The sequence below is a fragment of the Phasianus colchicus genome, chromosome 2 (genome assembly GCF_987193195.1).
Source record: "Phasianus colchicus chromosome 2, bPhaCol1.hap1.1, whole genome shotgun sequence".
Taxonomy (NCBI): Eukaryota; Metazoa; Chordata; class Aves; order Galliformes; family Phasianidae; genus Phasianus; species Phasianus colchicus.
This window is the reverse complement of record NC_143437.1, coordinates 104,831,210-104,850,114: the sequence shown is the minus strand read 5'-3', so window position 1 is coordinate 104,850,114 and position 18,905 is coordinate 104,831,210. Positions and strand designations below refer to the sequence as shown.

Here is an 18,905-nt window from a genome sequence, read left to right as displayed (position 1 = left end):
CCCCAGCCTTGGCACTAACTGGCAATGGGGAGGATGTGGGGCTGTGACCTCAGGAGCCACCTGGTATCAGAGGCAGCAAACAGCGTCCTGCCCTCTGCTCTCCCAGCCCCTGCTCCACGCACACCATTTGGATGGGGTTAAAGGTTCTTTCCTTTTACCTCCAGATACCGACTCTGCTTCTCAGAAATCAGAGCCATTCCTGGAAGAGGCTCAGGTTCTTATGAAAAAGAAGGTGCTTCTCTGGCTCATTTGCTTTCAGAGAAGAATGTCCAATACACCTCCTAAGGTCAGGATTTGACTTTAAACGCCCAGCTGGCTTCCAGACCATTCCCGAGGATGGAGGATTCTGAGAGGTGATACCTTTGTAACCTCTTGGCAGGAACCAGCAATCTGGGAGCTCCCTGCATGCTTGTGGTCTCGTTGACAAAGAGCCTGCAGGGTTCACTGAACCCCAGGGTGCTTGGGGCTGGACCAAGATATCTCTGGGTCCCCCTGGTCCCCCCCATGCCCCAAGAGAGCCGCCCAGAGCAGGGAGCCCAGTACCATGGCCGGTGCTATGGGAGATCCCCCCGTAGGAGCCCCCACCACTCTCTGCTCCCTCTGCTCCCTGTGTCAGGGCTCCAGCACCTACCCAGCACTGCAGTGCTGCTGTTGGGCAGCTCCTGGACTCTGGACTGTGCCCTGTGCCCCTGAGCTGCCTGGGTAACGCAGAACAGAATCTGGCTCCATTCCCTTGCACCTTCTGCACAGGTTTATGGCCGTGGTGGGATCCCTGTGAGCCTCCCCTGCTCTGGGCTGAGCAGCTCCAGTTCTCTCAGCTCTCGTCCCAGCAGAGCTGCTCCAGGCCCCACAGGATCTTCGTGACCATTTTCGGGGCTATCACCAGGTTGTCCCAAACACTGTAAACATTCCAATGATATCAGTTCCTATGCAGAGCTGGTCCAGTTGGGAAACCGCTAATGAGAAAGAGAAGCGGCTCAATGTCTCTTGTCAAGAGCAGCTGTGCTTGTCCTGCTCTAGCCCTAGGGCTTTCCCTGTGCTACAAGAACCCCCTGAGCTGATTGCTGATGGTTTCAGGAATGCTTTGAGCATCCCAGTCTTCCAGAGAGGTGGATTTGGTGGTTGTGCTGTCACATGGATAAGGAATTGACTGCATGGCCATATCCAAAGAGTTCCAGACGCCATTACAGCCATCCAGCAGCTGCCAAGTTTCACTTCTGGCTGCAGCTTCAGGCAGCAGATGGCCAATCCCTGCCCCACCTGCAGGAAGCTGCAACCTGTGCAGAGGCTCTGAGCTATATAAGAGCAGGGTCAGAGCTGGGCTCATAGATCACTGGGGCTGCAGATCACTGAAAGTGCAGGTAGGTCTGGCTGTGGTGCCTGGGGTGGGGCAAGGGCACTTGCACCCACTGGGACCCCCCCCCCCCCTTGGTCCTCTGCTTGGTGCTTCATGTTCTGGTGCTACTCTGAGAAGGCCAGCAGTAAAGAGGAGGTTGTGGGAGGGGGCAAAGGGGCTGTGCTGTGGGGGCTGTGATGGCAATGACAGCCCTGTAGAGCAGGGAGGCATGGGATAAGGAAGCATGAATAACTCAGCACCCAGATCAGGGGCTGAACATGACTGTGGAATGGAAGTGTAAGTGGTGTGGGGAGAGGAAAGGTAGTGCAAGGGTGAAGCGGGAGCAGAGCCCTTATGCAGAGTCTGGGGTGTTGTGGAGCAGAGCCCAACGCAGAGCCCTACAGCCTGTAGGCTGTACTCATTTCTGTGCTAAGGGCTCCATGCAGCGATACTGACTGCGTGTCAAGTTGTGAAACCCTTTTGGACAATTGTTGGCAACTGTGTCTGTGCAACATGCCATGGACATGTCCCTCCTTGTTACCTTTGCTCTTGGTGGGATTCCTTAGATGGATGTATCTCCTTCCTGAGCCTTTAACTCTTCCTCTACATTGTGCTGCTTTCTGCTTCCTACTCCTTCTGCTCCCCACTTGAATGTGCTCCAGCCTCCACTGATCATTAGCTCTATGAATGGACAAAGACTGGCTTGCTGAGTTTCCTCCACCATGAGAAGATGAACCCTCTGTGGAAAGTGGGGAAAAGTCTCCTGTGTTGGATGGAGAGTGGGTGGGAACATTGCAGCGCCCAGTGGCAGGACCGGCCACTGAGCTGAGCTCCTCAGCACTGACCAGCAGCACTGCTGATGTGTTGAAGAAGCAGCCAAAAGCACAGGAGGAAAAGCAGGAAGGAAGAAGGGGCAGCTCCTGCTGACCCAGCACCCCTACGCTGCACTTGATCTGTAGCAGGAGCTGATGGAAGCTGAGGGGGCTCCTCATGAAGGAAAGCATCTAGAAGTGAACAAGTGGTAGCTAAAGGAGAGGGGGCTGGCTCACCTCCCTTTGCCTGGCAGCCAATAAACAGGGGATGCAGACCTACCGGAATGCTCCCCAAGCTCACTCCCTGATATCAGTGCCACCCCCGGCCTTGGCACTAATTGGCAATGGGGAGGATGCAGGTTTGGGGCTGTGACCTCAGGCGCCACCTGATGTCAGAGGCAGCAAACAGCGTCCTGCCCTCTGCTCTCCCAGCCCTTGCTCCATGCACACCTCTGGAATAGGGTTACAGGTTCTTTCACCTGTACAGGTGAATTCCATCAATACAGAATGGGGATAGGATGGAATGCCATCCAGAGGAACCTGGGCAGGCTGGAGAAGTGGACCCATTAGAGCCCTAGTGAGGTTCAACAAAGCCAAGTGCAGGGTGCTGCACTTGGGTCAGGGCAATCCCAGGTATTTATACAAACTGGGGGAAGATCTCCTGGAGATCAGCCTCACAGAGAAGGACTTGGGGGTCCTGGTGGATGGGAAGCCGAACATGAGCCAGCAGAGTGTGCTTGCAGCCCAGAAGGCCAACTGTGTTCTGGGCTGCATTAAATAAAGGGTGGCGAGTGGGAAGAGGGAGGTGATTGTCCCCCTCTACTCGGCTCTTGTGAGGCCCCATCTGCAGCACTGCGTCCAGGCCTGGGGCCCCCAGTACAGGAAGGACGTGGAGCTCTTGGAGTGGGTCCAGAGGAGGGCACTAAGATGATCGGAGGGCTGGAGCAGCTCTCCTATGAGGAAAGGTTGAGGGAACTGGGCTTGTTTAGCTTGGAGAAGAAAAGGCTTCAGGGAGACCTCATTGTGGCCTTCATGTACTTGAAGGGAGCATACAAACAGAACAGGGATCAGCTCTTTACGAGGATGGATAGTGATAGGACAAGGGGGAATGGTTTCAAACTGAGACAGGGGAGGTTTAGGAGGAAATTTTTCACCTCTGTTACCAGAGGGTGGTAACAAGGGCTGTGCTGTGGGGGCTGTGCTGGCAATGGCAGCACTTGGGGGCAGTGAGCAGCAGGGAAGAGAAGCACTAAGAACTCAGCACCCAGATCAGGGGCTGCACACAGTAGGGATGGAAACCCAAATGATATGGGGAGGGGAAAGGCAGTGCAAGGGTGGAGTGGAGCGCAGAGCCCCAAGGCAGAGCTGGGGGAGGGGTGGGCTGTGGAGCAGAGCCCAGCACAGAGCCCCCACAGAACCTTAGGACGGTTGCAGTACTCCTGGGCCCCTCTGGTCCGCCCTTACCCCAGCAGGCCTCCATCCTCTGGACACGATGCTCCTGCAACGCCACCCCAGAGCTACTTCTGTTTCTACAGCTCCCTCAGGGTGCTCCACCGAGGCCCTGGGCAGGTCCCACTGGGGCAGGAGAAGGTCTGGCCTTCACTGCTGCCTGGAATGAATCTCTCGCATTCACAGCTGCCCTCTGCTGAGTGTCTGTTTTTCTCCTTCGGGATTCTGGGCCTTTCCTTGTGTTGTTCCTCCTGAATTCGGTCCCCAAACGCTTCTTCACAACCCTGCCTTGGCTACCAGGCCTGACAAGTGGCTGTGTGCTGCCTCGCTTGGGCCGCGTGCCCTGGTGCCCTGCGTCCGCTGGAAAGCTGAGCGTCACCACCAGGAGCACCTGCTGGGAGGTGAGAGGACTCAGACTGCAAATCCATTTGGTCTTTTTCTTTAAATCTTCCCCGAGCATAAAGGAAAAGAGGGCATAAAGGCTCTGCGTGAGTCAAAAAAGCACAGTAACAAGGGCCCGGCATCAATTCCTGAGATGGAAAGGCTGTAGCATGTTGTTGGTGAGATGAGAGTTGATTGCACAGGAAGGTTTTGTGCACTGAATAAATCTGTCCACCTGAATAGAGACAGAGATGACTGTCAGCTCGGTATGACAGCACGGTAAGGGTATGTAGACAGTGAGAGCATTGGCTTCCTTACCATTATGCCATCAAGGACCGTTCCAGTACCAATGCAATGATAAGTAACGGGGGCAGTGGTAAACTAAACCCCAGAGGGACATCAACTGGCAAGCTGTCAGCATGATACAAAACAACGGCACTAGTCACCATAACATACTCATACCTTGTACGCCGCATCCCCCCTGCCTGACTGAGAGCTTTCTCCTCCATTTTGTGTTACGCTTTGTAACGGCACTGCTGTATGCATTTGGGTTATCATAACTCGATCAAGGCTTCAGGTGACAACATGCTGAAAGCAAGAGACGAGGTGAACATAGCACAGTGGCAAGAACTATTATTAGACCCATTCAGAAAGGAATGAACATGTTTGGCCTGTGGCCCAAACTTACAGAATCACAGAATTGCCAGGGTTCGAAGGGACCTCAAGGATCATGAATCTCCAACCCCCTTGCCACATGCAGGGCCACCAACCTTCCCACCCAATGCTAGACCAGGCTGCCCTGGGCCCCATCTAATCTGGCCTTGAACACTTCCAGGGATGGGGCCTCCACAACCTCTCTGGGCAGCTGTTCCAGTCCCTCACCGCCCTCTCTCAGCTTGGTGTCGTCAGCAAACTTGCTGAGGGTGCACTCAATTCCATCATCAATGTCATTAATAAAGCTGTTAAAGAGCACAGGTCCCAAGACAGACCCCTGGGGGACACCGCTCGTTACTGGCCTCTACCTGGACATGGAGCCATTGATGACCACCCTCTGTCTGCGGCTTTTCAACCAGTTTCTTATCCATCGAGTGGTCCACCCATCAAATCCACATCCCTCCAGTTTGGAGATAAGGATGTGGTGGAGGACCGCGTCAAAGGCCTTCCTCAAGTCCAGGTAAATTACATCGGTCGCCTTTCCCTTGTCCACCGATGCCGTCACTCCATCATAAAAGGCCATCAGATTGGTCAAGCATGACCTTCCTCTGGTGAAGCCGTGCTGGCTGTCACGGATCACACGCCCTTTCCTCATGTGATCAAGCATGTCGTCCAGGATGATCTGTTCCATCATCTTCCCAGGCACAGAGGTGAGACTCACCGGCCTGTAGTTCCCCGGGTCCTCCTTGCTCCGTTTCTGGGAGTGACGTGACCCTTCCTCCAGTCATCCGGGACCTCACCTGACAGCCACAACTTTTCAAATATGATGGCGAGTGGCTCGGCAACCACCTCAGCCAGCTCCTTCAGAACCCTGGCATGCGCGCTATCTGGCCCCATAGACTTGTACACATTCAGTCTCATGAGGCGGTCTCGGACCTGCTCTGTCCTCACAGTGGGAGGGGATTTACCACCCCAGTCCCCACACAGAGGTGTAGGGATGCAGGGTTCAGGGACAGGAGAAGTACTGGAGTCCTGGATGCCAGTGAAGACCGAGGCAAAGAACTCATTCAGTACCTCAGCCTTCTCTCCGTCCGCTGAAGCCAGTTCTCCTTTTACATTTACCAAAGGAGGTACACTCGCTTTGGCCTGTCTCTTCTGGCCAATGTACCTGTAGAAAGTCTTCCTGTTGCTTTTCACGTCCCTCACCAAGTTCAGTTCCACCTGCGCCTTGGCTTTCCTGATCCCACATCTGCAAGTCCGGATGACATCCCTGTATTCTTCCCAGGTGGCACGCCCTTCTTTCCAGAGTTTGTACGCACCTTTCTTCACCCTCAGCACTCTCAGCAGGTCCTTACCAAGCCACGCCGGCTTCCTCCCTCCTCTGCCCGCTTTCTTGTTCAGATGGATGGGAGAGTTCTTGCACTCTTAGGAAGGCATCCTTGAAGAGTAATCAGCTCTCCTCAGCATTTTTGTTTTTAAAGAAAGCATCCCAGGGGATCTTGGCTAACAGTCCACTGAACAGCTTAAAGTTTGCTCTTCCAAAGTTCAGGGTCCTGATGCCACTCTTCACCAGACCCACATCACAAACTCGACCAGAGCGTGGTCACTGCAACCCAGGCTGCCTCCAACCTTAACACCATTAATTATTTCCTCCGCATTGATGAGCAGCAGGTCCAGCAATGCTTCACCTGTGGTCGGTCTGTCCAACACCTGGACAAGAAAGTTATCATCAGCACATTCTAGGAGCCTCCTGGACCTCTTGCAACTCACCGTGTGGTCTAGCCAGGAGATATCCGGATGGTTGAAGTCCCCCATCAGGACAAGAGCCCGTGAGCACGAAGCCTCCCTCATCTGAAGCAAGAAAGCCTCATCAACAGTCTCCCCTTGATCAAGTGGCCTGTAGTATACTCCTATCACCAACTGGCCTTTGTTAGACCCATCCCTAATTCTAACCCACAGGCTCTCAACCTGATCATGACTGTGTCTCAGGGGAAGCTCCTCACAGTCTATCCACTCTTTGAGATAGAGGGCTACTCCCCCACCCTTCATACCTAGCCTATCTCTTCTAAAGAGCTGATAGCCCTCAATGGTGGTATTCCAGTTATGGGAATCATCCCACCACATTTCCGTGATAGCAACAAGGCCGTAACTTTCTAAGCACACCACGGTTTCCAACTCATCCTGCTTGTTTCCCAGGCTGCGTGCATTGGTATAAAGGCACTTCAGCTCGGCTTTCCATCTCACCGCCTTTACAGATGATCTAGGTTCCCCTAGACCAGCAGCATCCCCAACACCCCCCTGCCCCAGTCACAGAATCACAGAATCACAGAATCACTAAGGTTGGAAAAGACCTATAAGATCATCCAGTCCAACCATCCACCTGTCACCCATGGTTCTCGCTAAACTATATCCCTCAACACAACATCCAATCGTTCCTTGAACACCTCCAGGGTCGGTGACTCCACCACCTCCCTGGGCAGCCCATTCCAGTGCCTGACCACTCTTTCAGAGAAGTAGTATTTCCTAATATCCAGCCTGAATCTTCCCTGGCACAGCTTGAAACCATTCCCTCTAGTCCTATCACCAGTTACACGAGAGAAGAGGCCGACCCCCAGCTCGCTACAACCTCCCTTCAGGTAGTTATAGAGAGCAATAAGGTCTCCCCTGAGCCTCCTTTTCTCCAGTCTGAACAATCCAACAGTCCATCCCTGCAACCTGGAAGAGAATCCCAGAGGGTCCCATTCTGTATATAGCTGTAACTGACTAGGGGAATTCATCAACATTCGTGTACTCTGATGTACTGATTTTTGAATGTTCACTAAGATTATAGCAACACATGCTTTTAAAATCCCCACAACTATGCCCCTGATTTAATAGTAGAAAATCAATGGCCTCACAGTTTTGTGAAGTTGCATGTTACATAGAAACATCAGTGGGCAAGCCTTCTAGAGCATCATTAGGGGCATTACTTTCCTTAGCCAGCCAGCATCCTAACTCGGTGAGTGAGGCTGAAGCTTGAGCTGTGCTGTTTCAGGGTGCATTTGGATGTGAGAGACAGGATGTCTCAGGAGCAATGGCAAGCAAACTATGCACTCAGCAGCACAGAGACTTATGAGTTTTATTCAGCATGCACACACTTACACACACAGGCATCCACTTTAGATAATCCCTGTAAGCAGGAAGCAGAAACTCCCTAAGCAGGTGCACTATAACTTAGCAACCCTTGAGAGATGGCAAACCCCCAGAAAGGAGAGAGAAGGCACGTGCTGGCAGTGGATGTGATAGGCAGTGCCAGCAGGGCGTCCCCTGCTTCAAGGGGCACTTTTCCTCTCTCTCCCACCACAGCCTCTCTCCTGCTTTTATTCTCCCCAGGGTCTCCCCAGGCTTTCTCCATTTGCACGCTGTATCCACATGGCCAGTGCATGATTCAGAGCCCAAGTGAAACACCTGCTTGCAGAAGTAGCCTTTGCAGAAACGAAATAAACTACCAAGGTCAGCACTCTCTACAGAACAAGATATTTGCAGCTACAACCACAAATATCAATTCTCTTAAAACTGTCAGAATACTTGTTCCATGCCAGGATCATTCTTAAGTCAAGAGCCATTAGGTCCCTGACAGAGGTGTCAATTGAAGGGAGCAGTGAACCAAAATATTTGTTGTGCAGTATCCCACAATTCTATATTGCAATCAAAGTAAGATAGCGTGCGTCTCGAGTGATGCATGGTCATATTTTTAAATCCTGAGTAGTGGGATGAAAGAGAGTTAATTGACCTATAGTACCGGGTCCTCTGTTAGCTTTGCCTGGGATTCCTTTCCAGGTTCTGCCTCCACAAATTAAGAAAATGTTAATTGGTAAGCTAGGTGCATCATGACCAGGCGTTACTGATAATGGGATGATGAAATTACACTAAAAGAGCAATTCCCATAGATTCCAGCATCAGAAACATCGGATTCTGTTCAATTAACATTTTATCCCCTACTAAAAGTGAGGAAGAAGCACACAGCAGCCTAGGTAGTGCCTAATAATTCTAATTCTTGAGGCTGCTTTGGCAACATAGGAAAATCACCCAACACATACCATTAAGCATGTTACTATTGTGATACCATCCAGTGGGTAATCCAGCCGTTTTGTGCCACTCACTGTGGCACCCATGAGTTATCTGCCGTATAACAAATTACCAAACAATACCAATAAAGAAGTAACACACAATCTCAGTCATTATGAGGGCTGTATGCTATTCTCTGCCTTGAGATGAGGCTGAACATCATGCCGGAACTCCCATAGGGCCAGTCCCTGTGGGAACACAAGCATATCCATGACCCAAGTTATCAATTGTAAGGGATCTTCTCAATGCCCTGTGGCCATGTTCCAAGCTGCCAAACTACGGCTGCATCAGGCATTTAAGATCTTATCTTATTAAGATGCAGCAGCACCAGGCCAGAATTGCTGAGCTGCAGAATACCTCAGTGGATCATGAGCATCAGCTAGTGGAGCAGAAGTGTGACATTCAGCTGCTGCAGGCCTACATGCACACGACCCACAGCATCAACCCCAACCTGCTGAAATTGAACGAGCCCATCAAGTACAGCAAGATCCAGGAGTGGATGAGCTCCCTGCAGCCCACCCGTGTGACACAGTGGGGTGGAATGATCTCCACATCAGTCACCATGCTGCAGGCTGTCATCAAGTGCTCGCTGCTGGAGGTGGCCACCCCACGTTGGGCACCATTTGCTGCATCTGGAGTCATGGACTCAGATGTGGGAACAATCCAAATCGTTCACTGCAGGTTCTGACATCTCTTATCTACATTCCCAAGCTCTCTCTTGTAACTTTCCCACCCCCTTTACATGTCAACAAAACATTCCACACAGTCACCCAAGGTCTACTCCTTAACCATGCATGCAGGCGCTTATCCAGTCATGGTCCTGAGTCATTCCTAGCCACGAGAACTTCCTCCAGTCAGGATCGTTAAAGTGCTGCGATCCCAGGGCTCACTTGTCTCTTGTTTCTGTCTCCTGCAGGAGTCCTTTGTTCTCATCATTCCCACCTTCTTGATGTTAATCTTGTTCTGTGCCTTCTGCACTGAATATTCTATATCTTGAATTCCCACAAATGCTGATGATCCAAAGTATCCAATTGCTACTGCATGTGGGATAGAACACTCTGGGTCCTGCTCTGAAGAAGGACAACTTGAATTCACCAGAGGGAACAGAATACTTTGAGGTGTTTGAGGACAGCCTGTGGAATGATGTTGAGGGGAAGCTGAAGGGGACCAAAACTGAGGAATAGGCAGAAGAGGAGATGAAAGGGGCTGCTGTCATGAGAGCAGTGGCAGATCACTTGTCTGAGCAAGCCCAGCCTTGGTCACTGCATTCTGTCTGCCTCCTTATTAAATCCTTTCCTTTCTGTCCCTGTGCAGTCCCACTCCCTACCTCATGACTGTGCACTGCAAGGAAGGAGAGCCAGTGACAGGTGAGACCGGTCTGGTGGACAAACATGTCCATGGTTGGTTATGTAGCCAAGTCTGTAGTGTGTTTGTGTGTCTGTCCATATCAGTCTGTTTCTGGGGTGTCCAATGATGGGTTCCAGCAGCCAGGTGGGAAGAATCCCTGGAGCTGTTGAGAGGCCTCCTCTATGAAAAAGTGGTGGCCTCTTCTAATGTGCCTTCAACTGCAATCTGTTTACCTCTTCGACAGCCATGGAGTCCCAGGAGAAGAGGGCAGAGGATTTGGAAAAGGCAAATCTTGCTAAACAACTGCTGGCAGAAACATTTCAGAGGGAAGGACTGGATGAAGAATACTGGCTCCCCAAGCTGTTGAAGATATTAGGTGTGAAATCAAAAGAAGCTTTGAAACATCTGCAATATGAAGACTATCTGAAGCTGGAGAGTGAGGTACGGTACCCCTGGGAGAAAACGGCACTCCGAAAGCTTCTTCAAATTACAGACAACAAAGCAACTGCTGAGGAGCTGCAGAAGCAGCGCCTGGAGATGATGAAGCAGAGGCAAGAAGAAACTAAACAAGCCCTTCAGGAGCTGAAAGATATGCATCAGAGCCACATCCAAAGCAATGAGATGATAACACAGAAAGAGGAGGCACTATGGCAAGCCATGGACATTCCCAGGGAGTACTGGCCACCACCAGAGAAGGCCTTGGCAGATGTGCTTGCAAGCATCCAGAAGCAACTGGAGCAGCAGGAGATGTCCTTGGGCAGGAGTGAGAATGTCTCTGATGAGGAGGTCCTGAGACGGGCATCAGGAGGCCTGGCTCTGCAGGGCATTTACCAAACCAACAGCCTGGCAGATGTGCTGGCAAAACGAGAGCAGCTCATCAGAGTCCCCACGGGTTTCAAGCTTGCTGGCCCGGAGCAAGGGTCACTTCTTGAGAAGAAGGAGTTCTCCTCCTCGGCAGCAGAAGCCAATTTCACCAAGTCCATGGAGCAGCTGGGCTTCAGCCTAAGCGTTTCTGCCAAAGCCGGGTTCTGGGGGTTCAGTGTTGAAGGAGGTGAAGATTACAGCAACTCCTCACGCAAGGAAGACACTCACCACTCACGTTCAGAGCAGACATATATTTGTACCACCAAGTACCAGTACACCCCTCTGGCCTCCTGCTACTTCCAAAAGGACCAGCTTCGCCTCTCAGATGGGGCCCTGAGGGAGCTGCAACACATCGAGGAGCTTCTGAGCATCACCCAGGAGGCAGACAGGCTCAACATGCTGAAGAGCAGGTGTGCCAGCTTCTTCAGCAGGTTTGGGTCCCACCTCAACCAGGGACCCCTCCACTTCGGGGGCATATTCTGGTGGAAAGCATCTTCCGAAGGATTCAGGGAAGAGCAAAGGGAAGAGATGAAGCAACAAGCATCTGAAGCACTGAACTGCTTTGTCAGGGCAAGCTTCAGCATCTTTGCTAGCAGTGTGGGAATGAATGTGGAAGTTTCAAAATCCAGCTCACAGGCATCACTTGGGAGAAGCGATAGAGGCAGCAGCCACACAGCGATTCAGCTCTCTGTGACCAACACAGGAGGTCCATCAGAGACAGATTGCCTTGCCCAGTGGAAATGTGGGCTTGTGGCCAGTAACACAACCTGGTGTGTTATCGACAGGGGCTTTCAGCTGATCCCAGTGTGGGACATAATCCTGTCCAATCACAACAGTGATTTTAAATCCTGCTATCAAGTGAGCTGCAGCCTCAGGGCTGCATATGAAGCACTCACGAATCACAGTGTTGGCACAGTGTTTGGAGAGGAACTGGCCAGTGCCGTGGAAGAGGCCAGAGCATTTCTGGAGCACATGCAGACCTGGGAGATCACTGGGGATGAAAGGAAACTGCTCACACTGATTGATTTCAAACAGGCTCTGAATGAAAAAACAAAAAATCCCAGTGTCTGGATCAATGTATGCCTGACACATAAGGCATTGCAGGAGTTCCTGGTGAATACTGTTCTGTTTTGCCAAAAATCGCCTCCACAAAACATCATCTACATCAAATCTCTGCTGCAGTGCCTGCTGCATCCTCACATCTATTCTGTTAAGGACTTCCCTAAGGCTTCCTTCATTATGCAATGGATTTTCAACACTGAGCACACGTTTCCCAAAACTCCCAATATTTCTCAGATTCAGGATCTCATCAAGACACTGCAGCAAATGAAGGAGCACATTCAGGAAGTCACCTACTCCCCAGCCACCTCTGTATCTGCCATTCATGAAGCAAAGATCAAAACCACCCTGACTATAAGCCTGGCTGTTTATTCTTTGCTCCAGTATCTGCAGGAAAGGGCAGAGAAAGACAGAGAACTCTTAGTGCTCTTAGTTACAACCACGATAGGATACCAAGTAGAAAGCAGCACTTTTCAGTACCTCCTTGGTTGTCCAGAAATTAACTTCATGGCCAAGGAAATGCAAACAGCATATGATGAGTATCAGAGCCTGAAGGAGCAGGATGTTTACAGAGCCCAGGCCTTCCTGCTCTTCACAGGCCTCACCATAACATCTGAAAGCAGTGAGGTGTCCCCTGAGCAGAAGACTGACCGCTTAGTGTTCATGGAAGAGAAGATGAAGAACTCATGGTGTGCACAGATAGAAGATCTCCTCAAGAGACAGAATGCCTTCAGAGACTGGGAGGGGCTGGAAAGAGACTTGCAATCCTACATCAGTGGGCAATTGGAGGACACCTCTGTTGATCTGAAGAAACACAGCATAATCAAAGACATGGAAGAGATTTTGCAAGGAATACCGCCTTGCAGTCCATCCAAACCCCAGTCAGATGACAGCCAATCCAAAAGTAATCAAGCCAGTGCAAACCCAGAGTTCCTCAACTTACTTAAGCGCCTTGGGCTAGAAAGATACTATCCAAGAAAAATGGGGTTGGAAGACTTCCATGTCATACACAAGACATCTGTACGTGACAGCCAGCCCAGCAAGGAGAGTGAACTCCCATTTTACTTCCTTCAAAAGCTATTGTGTGTGGATTACAGCGTGAGGTACCTGACTTGCAAGGATGAGAGTAAGCCAGAAGTCACTCCTGCACCAAAAGCCACAGAGGAAGAGCCCTCTGATTCCTTTGATGACTTTTTCGGTGATTTGGATGAAGGAGCCCCTGAATCTGCAACCAGGGAGAGCCACGTGCACCCTATGGACCTCCAGGTGGCCATTTTTCATTGTGCCAATGATTTCATGAGGCAGTACATTGCATCAAAGCTTGCCTTCTGCCAGTTTGCACTCCCCCTCCTGATCCCCAACCCATGCACTTCACAGATCGAGTTCCCTCTCTGGTCCCTCAGCCAAATCAAAAAGAGCTGGAAAGGAACAGCAAAATCAGGAGAGCAGACAGAAAGGAGCAGCTACACAAACAAACTCATTTATCAGGCAGAGACACCCATCGTGTCCTTCATACGCATCGGCAGCTCTCCTTCCTCTTCCAAGTCTCAGCTCCTGAACGCTCTGCTGAGCAAACAGAAACACGACACGTTTTTCCATCGGCATTGCAAAGGCAGCACCAAAGACTGTTTGCTGATGAAAGGTGTGGTGGAGATCTCCTGGTACTGTCCCCGTGGCAGCGACGATGACAGTTTTGACAGCTGTGTTGCTTTCTGTAACCTGCATGGAGATGCCAGGGATCACGAGCCACAGCTGAGCTTCTTGCAGGAGATCTCTGCTGTGAACGTGGTTCTCGTTTCTGAGTCTGATCAGAGTGATAAGAAAGGCAGAAAAATTTTACAGGACCTGTGGCAGTCTCAGAGGCCCTTGGTTTGTCTTTTCACTGAGAAAGAGAACATTGCAGCTGGCCGATCTAGCCAGAACATAAGAATAGGTATCAAGAACAGGAACGAAGCAGAATTAATGGGCGAGCTGACAAAAAGAATCCGAGATCTCCTGGAGGGCTCAAGCACACTCTGTAGCCTCGATATGTGTCTGGGCACAGCTCGCCAGCACGGCTTCCTGGTTGATGAAGATGCAGAAGCATGTGCGATAGCCAAAAAAAAGGCAAACGAGCTGGTGAAGCTGCTGAAGGAAGAGAATCTCTCTGAGATCAAATCAAAGCTACTGCCTCTTCAAGGAGAACTGTGGTACAATTGGTGTAAAAAGGACAAAGAACTCACTCGCTTACAGGAGAAGGGGAACAAGAGCATAGAACATCATAGGAGCCAAATTGAACGTTATAAATCTGAAATAAGAAAAAAGCAACTGAACAAAGCATTTCCCCTCAATCAGCTGATGAAATCATTCCTTGGCTTTCTCCAGTCACAGCCAGTCAACACCAAGAAATTCTTCCTGCAGTGGATGAAGATATTCATGGACGACCTGTCCTCCGAGCGCCTTGATGAACTGAAGAGAGCGTATCATCAGTTATGGTCTCAAATCCTGGCAATAAAGAAAAGCAATGAAGAAAACAATCCCAAAACTGTAAAGACGGAAACATTAGATTCCCTTTCCAATGAAATCAATGATTCATCCATTGGCCTTGAGCATATTTTGAGAGAGGTAGGGCAGATTTACGAAGCGCTTGAGTCAACGAGCTCCAAAGATGCATGTATTCTCAAACTACCTGAAATTGCAGCTGATCTGATGGTTTCAGGGCATCCCATTGAGCTGATGGATGGTGACGCTTCTTACGTACCCTTACAATGGGTTGCAGCAATCTTTGACAGGTTAATTGAGAAGTTAGGTGACAAGCGAGTCTTTGTCCTCTCCGTGCTTGGCATCCAGAGCACAGGGAAGTCAACCTTACTGAATGCTATGTTCGGTCTCCAGTTCAATGTCAGTGCCGGCAGATGCACCCGGGGAGCTTTTATGCAGCTCGTTAAAGTGGACGAGGAACTGCAGCAGGATGTGAACTTTGATTACATGCTGGTTGTGGACACGGAAGGTCTTCGTGCCATAGAGGTAGCCAATAAGCACTCCCTGAATCATGACAACGAGCTGGCCACCTTTGTCATTGGCATTGGCAACATGACTCTGATCAACATCTTTGGGGAGAACCCTTCCGAAATGCAAGACATCCTTCAGATTGCAGTGCAGGCTTTTCTGAGGATGAAGCAAGTCAAGCTTTCCCCAAGCTGCCTCTTTGTACATCAAAATGTGGGCGCAATAACAGCGAAGGAACAGAACATGGAAGGACAAAGGCGTCTGCAGCAGAAGCTGGATGAAATGACAGTGACAGCAGCCCAGCAGGAATTCTGCAACATCACCTGCTTCAGTGATGTCATCCGCTTTGACGTGAACACCCACATTCATTACTTTGCTCACCTGTGGGAGGGTAACCCGCCAATGGCACCACCCAACCCCACCTACAGCCAGAACGTCCAGCAATTAAAGAGCAAAATTCTCCTTGCTGCCAAGAAGGAATCTCCGGGCAGTGTTCTGAGGCTCTCCAGCTTGAAAGTTCGTATTAGTGACCTGTGGAATGCCTTGCGGAATGAAAACTTCATTTTCAGCTTCAGGAACTCATTGGAGATTGCTGCGTACAAGAAACTGGAAACCTCCTTTAGTCAGTGGACCTGGAAACTGAGAACATGCATCTTTAAATTGCAAATGCAACTGAAAAATAAGGTTCAGAATGGAGAGCTGGAGAAAATCACCTCAAAAGAACTTGTAGAACAGGTGCAAGAAACAAGTGATGCCATCACCAAAGACGTGGAGAAGTTCTTCAGTGAAGACAGAGACTGTGAGATACTGATTCAGTGGAAAAGTAGCACGGAACTGAAGCTGAAAGATCTAAAAGCATCCCTTCTTGATGAAACCAAGAGGAAGTGTGAGAAGCTTCTAGAAGTAAAGAAGAGCCAGAGTAGACTGGATGAGAGGAAATCTGAATATGAAAGTGAGCTCCTGAAAAAGAGCAGGGAGCTGGCTTTGTCTTTAAAAAGCCAGGAATTAAGTGAACGGGAATTGAGGAGGAACTTTGATTCCCTCTGGATGACCTGGATTACTCAAGTGTCTTCTAATGCTCCCACTCTGGAAGAGGTGAACATTGATGTGGAAATAGAAAATGTCCTTCTAGAACACTTTAAGGATTCTAATATAGCTGAACGAATTGGGAAGTTTTCCAAGCAGACCACCTTTTCACTTGATGAGAAGAAACACATATCCAGGAAAAAGGTATTGGGCTTTATTCCTTTAAGTTTTGGTGAGTCTGATGTGAGCACCTTACAGCACATTACAGACCGCATCATAAGGCGTGTGAAGGAAAACATTGACCAGAAGGTAAAGGACAAAATGGATTACAGTCACACTTTCATTCATGAAATACTAAATGAAGTACAGGAAGGTATGAAAGCTCTCCCTAGCTTGGAAAAATGTCATTTTACAAAAGATTACGAGATAGATCTTTCAGTGTATCTGTGCAGAATGGCAGCAGCCAGGTTTAAAGACATGCACGCAGCCTTTAGGAAAGCAAATGACCCAGTAATCTACCTACAAAGCAAGAGAGAAGATTTCTTCACATGCTTCCAGATTTCTTGCCAAGGTGCCACTTCTATCACAACATTTGCTGATTTCCTGTGCAGCAAGATCTACCCAGGTCTTCGCCTGGCCATCTATGACAAGACAGCTCTTGTCATAGCTGAACAAATGAGGAGTGAAATACGAGACTTCAATGGCAGTAGAGCCAATCTGGAAGTTTGCATACTGAAATACCTGGCACAAGAAGAAAATTTTGAAAAATTCAAGCTGTACATTCGTTCCCCAGCAGACTTTTTGGAGAGTTACATTCAGACACGTGTGAAGACATACTGTTTAGATCAGAACAGTCGACTGGTGATGTTTTTAAATGAAAGTCTTTCCCAGTACTATGAAGAAATTCAGAAAGCTGTGTTTACATCAACCACAGTTGTTAAAGACAGAATAGACAGAAATAAGATAATCTCTCTTTGGCTGGATGAATTCTGCAGAGAACTTGGAGGAGTCCTAAGATTGCCCAGGAGTGACCTGGTTGGCATTGAACATCTGGAGATAACAGACATAGAGTTCCTGAATAACGCCATGACGGAGGCACTTTCTCCCCTGAGAGATCGTCTCAAGGAAGAGTTTGCTCATGCTGATTTGAGCTCATTTGAAAAGCAGCCTCACACAATACTGCTGGAACACTTTCCAGGGTGCAAGGAGCAGTGTCCATTTTGTGGGGCAGTTTGCACAAACACTATGCCAAACCATGATGGAGACCACCAGCTTGTCTTCCATCGTCCAGAAGTTTTGGGTGGATACAAATGGCATGAAACAGACAACCTCGTCATTGATATTTGCTCTAGTCTTGTTGCCAGCAACTGTAGCTTTAGGATTGGTGAAGACACATGGATCCCATACAAGAAATACCGAGATGCAGGATGTCCTTATTCCACTTGGAACATTCTTCCTGATACATCCATGCAAAAGTACTGGAAATGGTTTGTGTGTCATTTCAGGGCACAGCTAGAAGAATTCTACGAAGGTAAATTTCATGGCAAAGGAGAAATCCCTGCTTCATGGCAGAAAATTACGAAGCAGCAAGCACTTGATGAACTGAGGTAGGCTAATTTGACATGCAGGAAAATCTACAACTGCTTTGCATTTCAGAGGAACATGACTTAAGGCTCTCCACAAACTCATGTTGTAACAATTACCGCCTTCAACAATTTCAAAAGAACTGCATCTAACTTCTTGTAGGGCTGGACAAAATGAGGTGTGCTATTCCTGCCACTCCTCAGAAATGCCCCTGCTTCATGATAAAGTCAAACTCCTCTTCCTTTCTTGCCATAAATGCCCGCATCAGCTTTGTCTTAGAGCAAAAAAAGAACACATTTCTGCAGCAACCATTCATACAGATAAAGTTAAAGACTAAGGCAGCATTGGAAAGTACCAAATTATCTGCTGCTATGTGAAAATAAATGACTCGGGCAAAAGAATAGTTTCCCTGCAGGAAACCTTGTCACACATAAAGAAAGGACAGTGATGTCTGAGAGCAGGTAAATATTTGTGGGGAGCTAAAAACCCTTTCTTTCTGAACTTAGTACTCAGCTCAGTTATAGTGATTTAATTGCATGTTCATTAGGTATCCTTCCTATGTTAAGATGTGCTCACAGTCCCATGAGCTCCTGCTCAGATCCCCTGGCGAACTTCCCTTCATCTTGCAGCCAATCCAACTACATATAGCATGTGCTTAGATTCTGAGCAAAAGCCCCTTGTATAACCAACATAGAGAATTAGTTATCTCTGCAGCTTTCTCAGTAGATATCAGCAGTGTGTGATGTCAGCATTTGTGTTGTGAAGGCAGGTGGGAACTGGGTGCTGGTCTGGAGAACATCTCACCAGCTCTGCCTGTACCAGCACAGCAGACAGTGGGGTTTGCTGCACAATTCCTGCAGTACAGTTGATTCTCCTGGAGACTTTGTGATTTGTTATAGTCTTTTGCAGGCTTTGCTAATAAACTGGTAGAGTTGAACTGGACTGGTCTCTGCATGCTTTTTTCCACTTAAGCCACAATTATTATAGAATCCTCCCATGGTTAGAGTAGGAAGGGACCTTAAAACCCACCCTGTCCTAATCCCTGCTATGGGCTGGAACACCTCCCATCAAGTCAAGCTGACCAAAGCCCCATCCAGCCTGGTGTTGAGCACTTCCAGGGATGAGGCGCTCAGAGCTTCTTTGAGCAGTCTGTGCCAGGGCCTCAGCACCCTCTGACTAAAGAATTTCTTGGTAATTTCTAAATCTAAATTTCAATCTCCCCTCATTGTTTAAAACCATTCCATATTACAGTCCCTGACAAATCGTCCTTCCGTGCTTCCATATAGGCAACCTTAGGT

The 18,905-nt window shown here is 49.2% G+C and overlaps 1 protein-coding gene across 2 annotated transcripts; it reads left to right on the top strand.

Moving 5' to 3' along the window:
* Positions 1–324: 324 nt before the first annotated feature.
* Positions 325–17,722, top strand: LOC149919248 (interferon-induced very large GTPase 1-like). Of its 2 annotated transcripts, none has more exons than XM_090136495.1 (2): positions 325–1,361; positions 10,331–17,722. In XM_090136495.1, the coding sequence occupies exon 2, from the start codon at positions 10,333–10,335 to the stop codon at positions 17,632–17,634; it is 7,302 nt and encodes a 2,433-aa protein (XP_089992621.1). In that variant the 5' UTR covers positions 325–1,361; positions 10,331–10,332; the 3' UTR covers positions 17,635–17,722. The 2 variants fall into 2 exon arrangements, with proteins under 2 accessions (XP_089992621.1, XP_089992622.1); XM_090136496.1 differs by lacking the exon at positions 325–1,361 and adding an exon at positions 3,689–3,998.
* Positions 17,723–18,905: the final 1,183 nt, after the last annotated feature.

Excerpts from the sequence above, each read along its gene's own strand:
- LOC149919248 (XM_090136495.1), top strand. The coding sequence starts at position 10,333 with ATGGAGTCCCAGGAGAAGAGGGCAGAGGATTTGGAAAAGGCAAATCTT.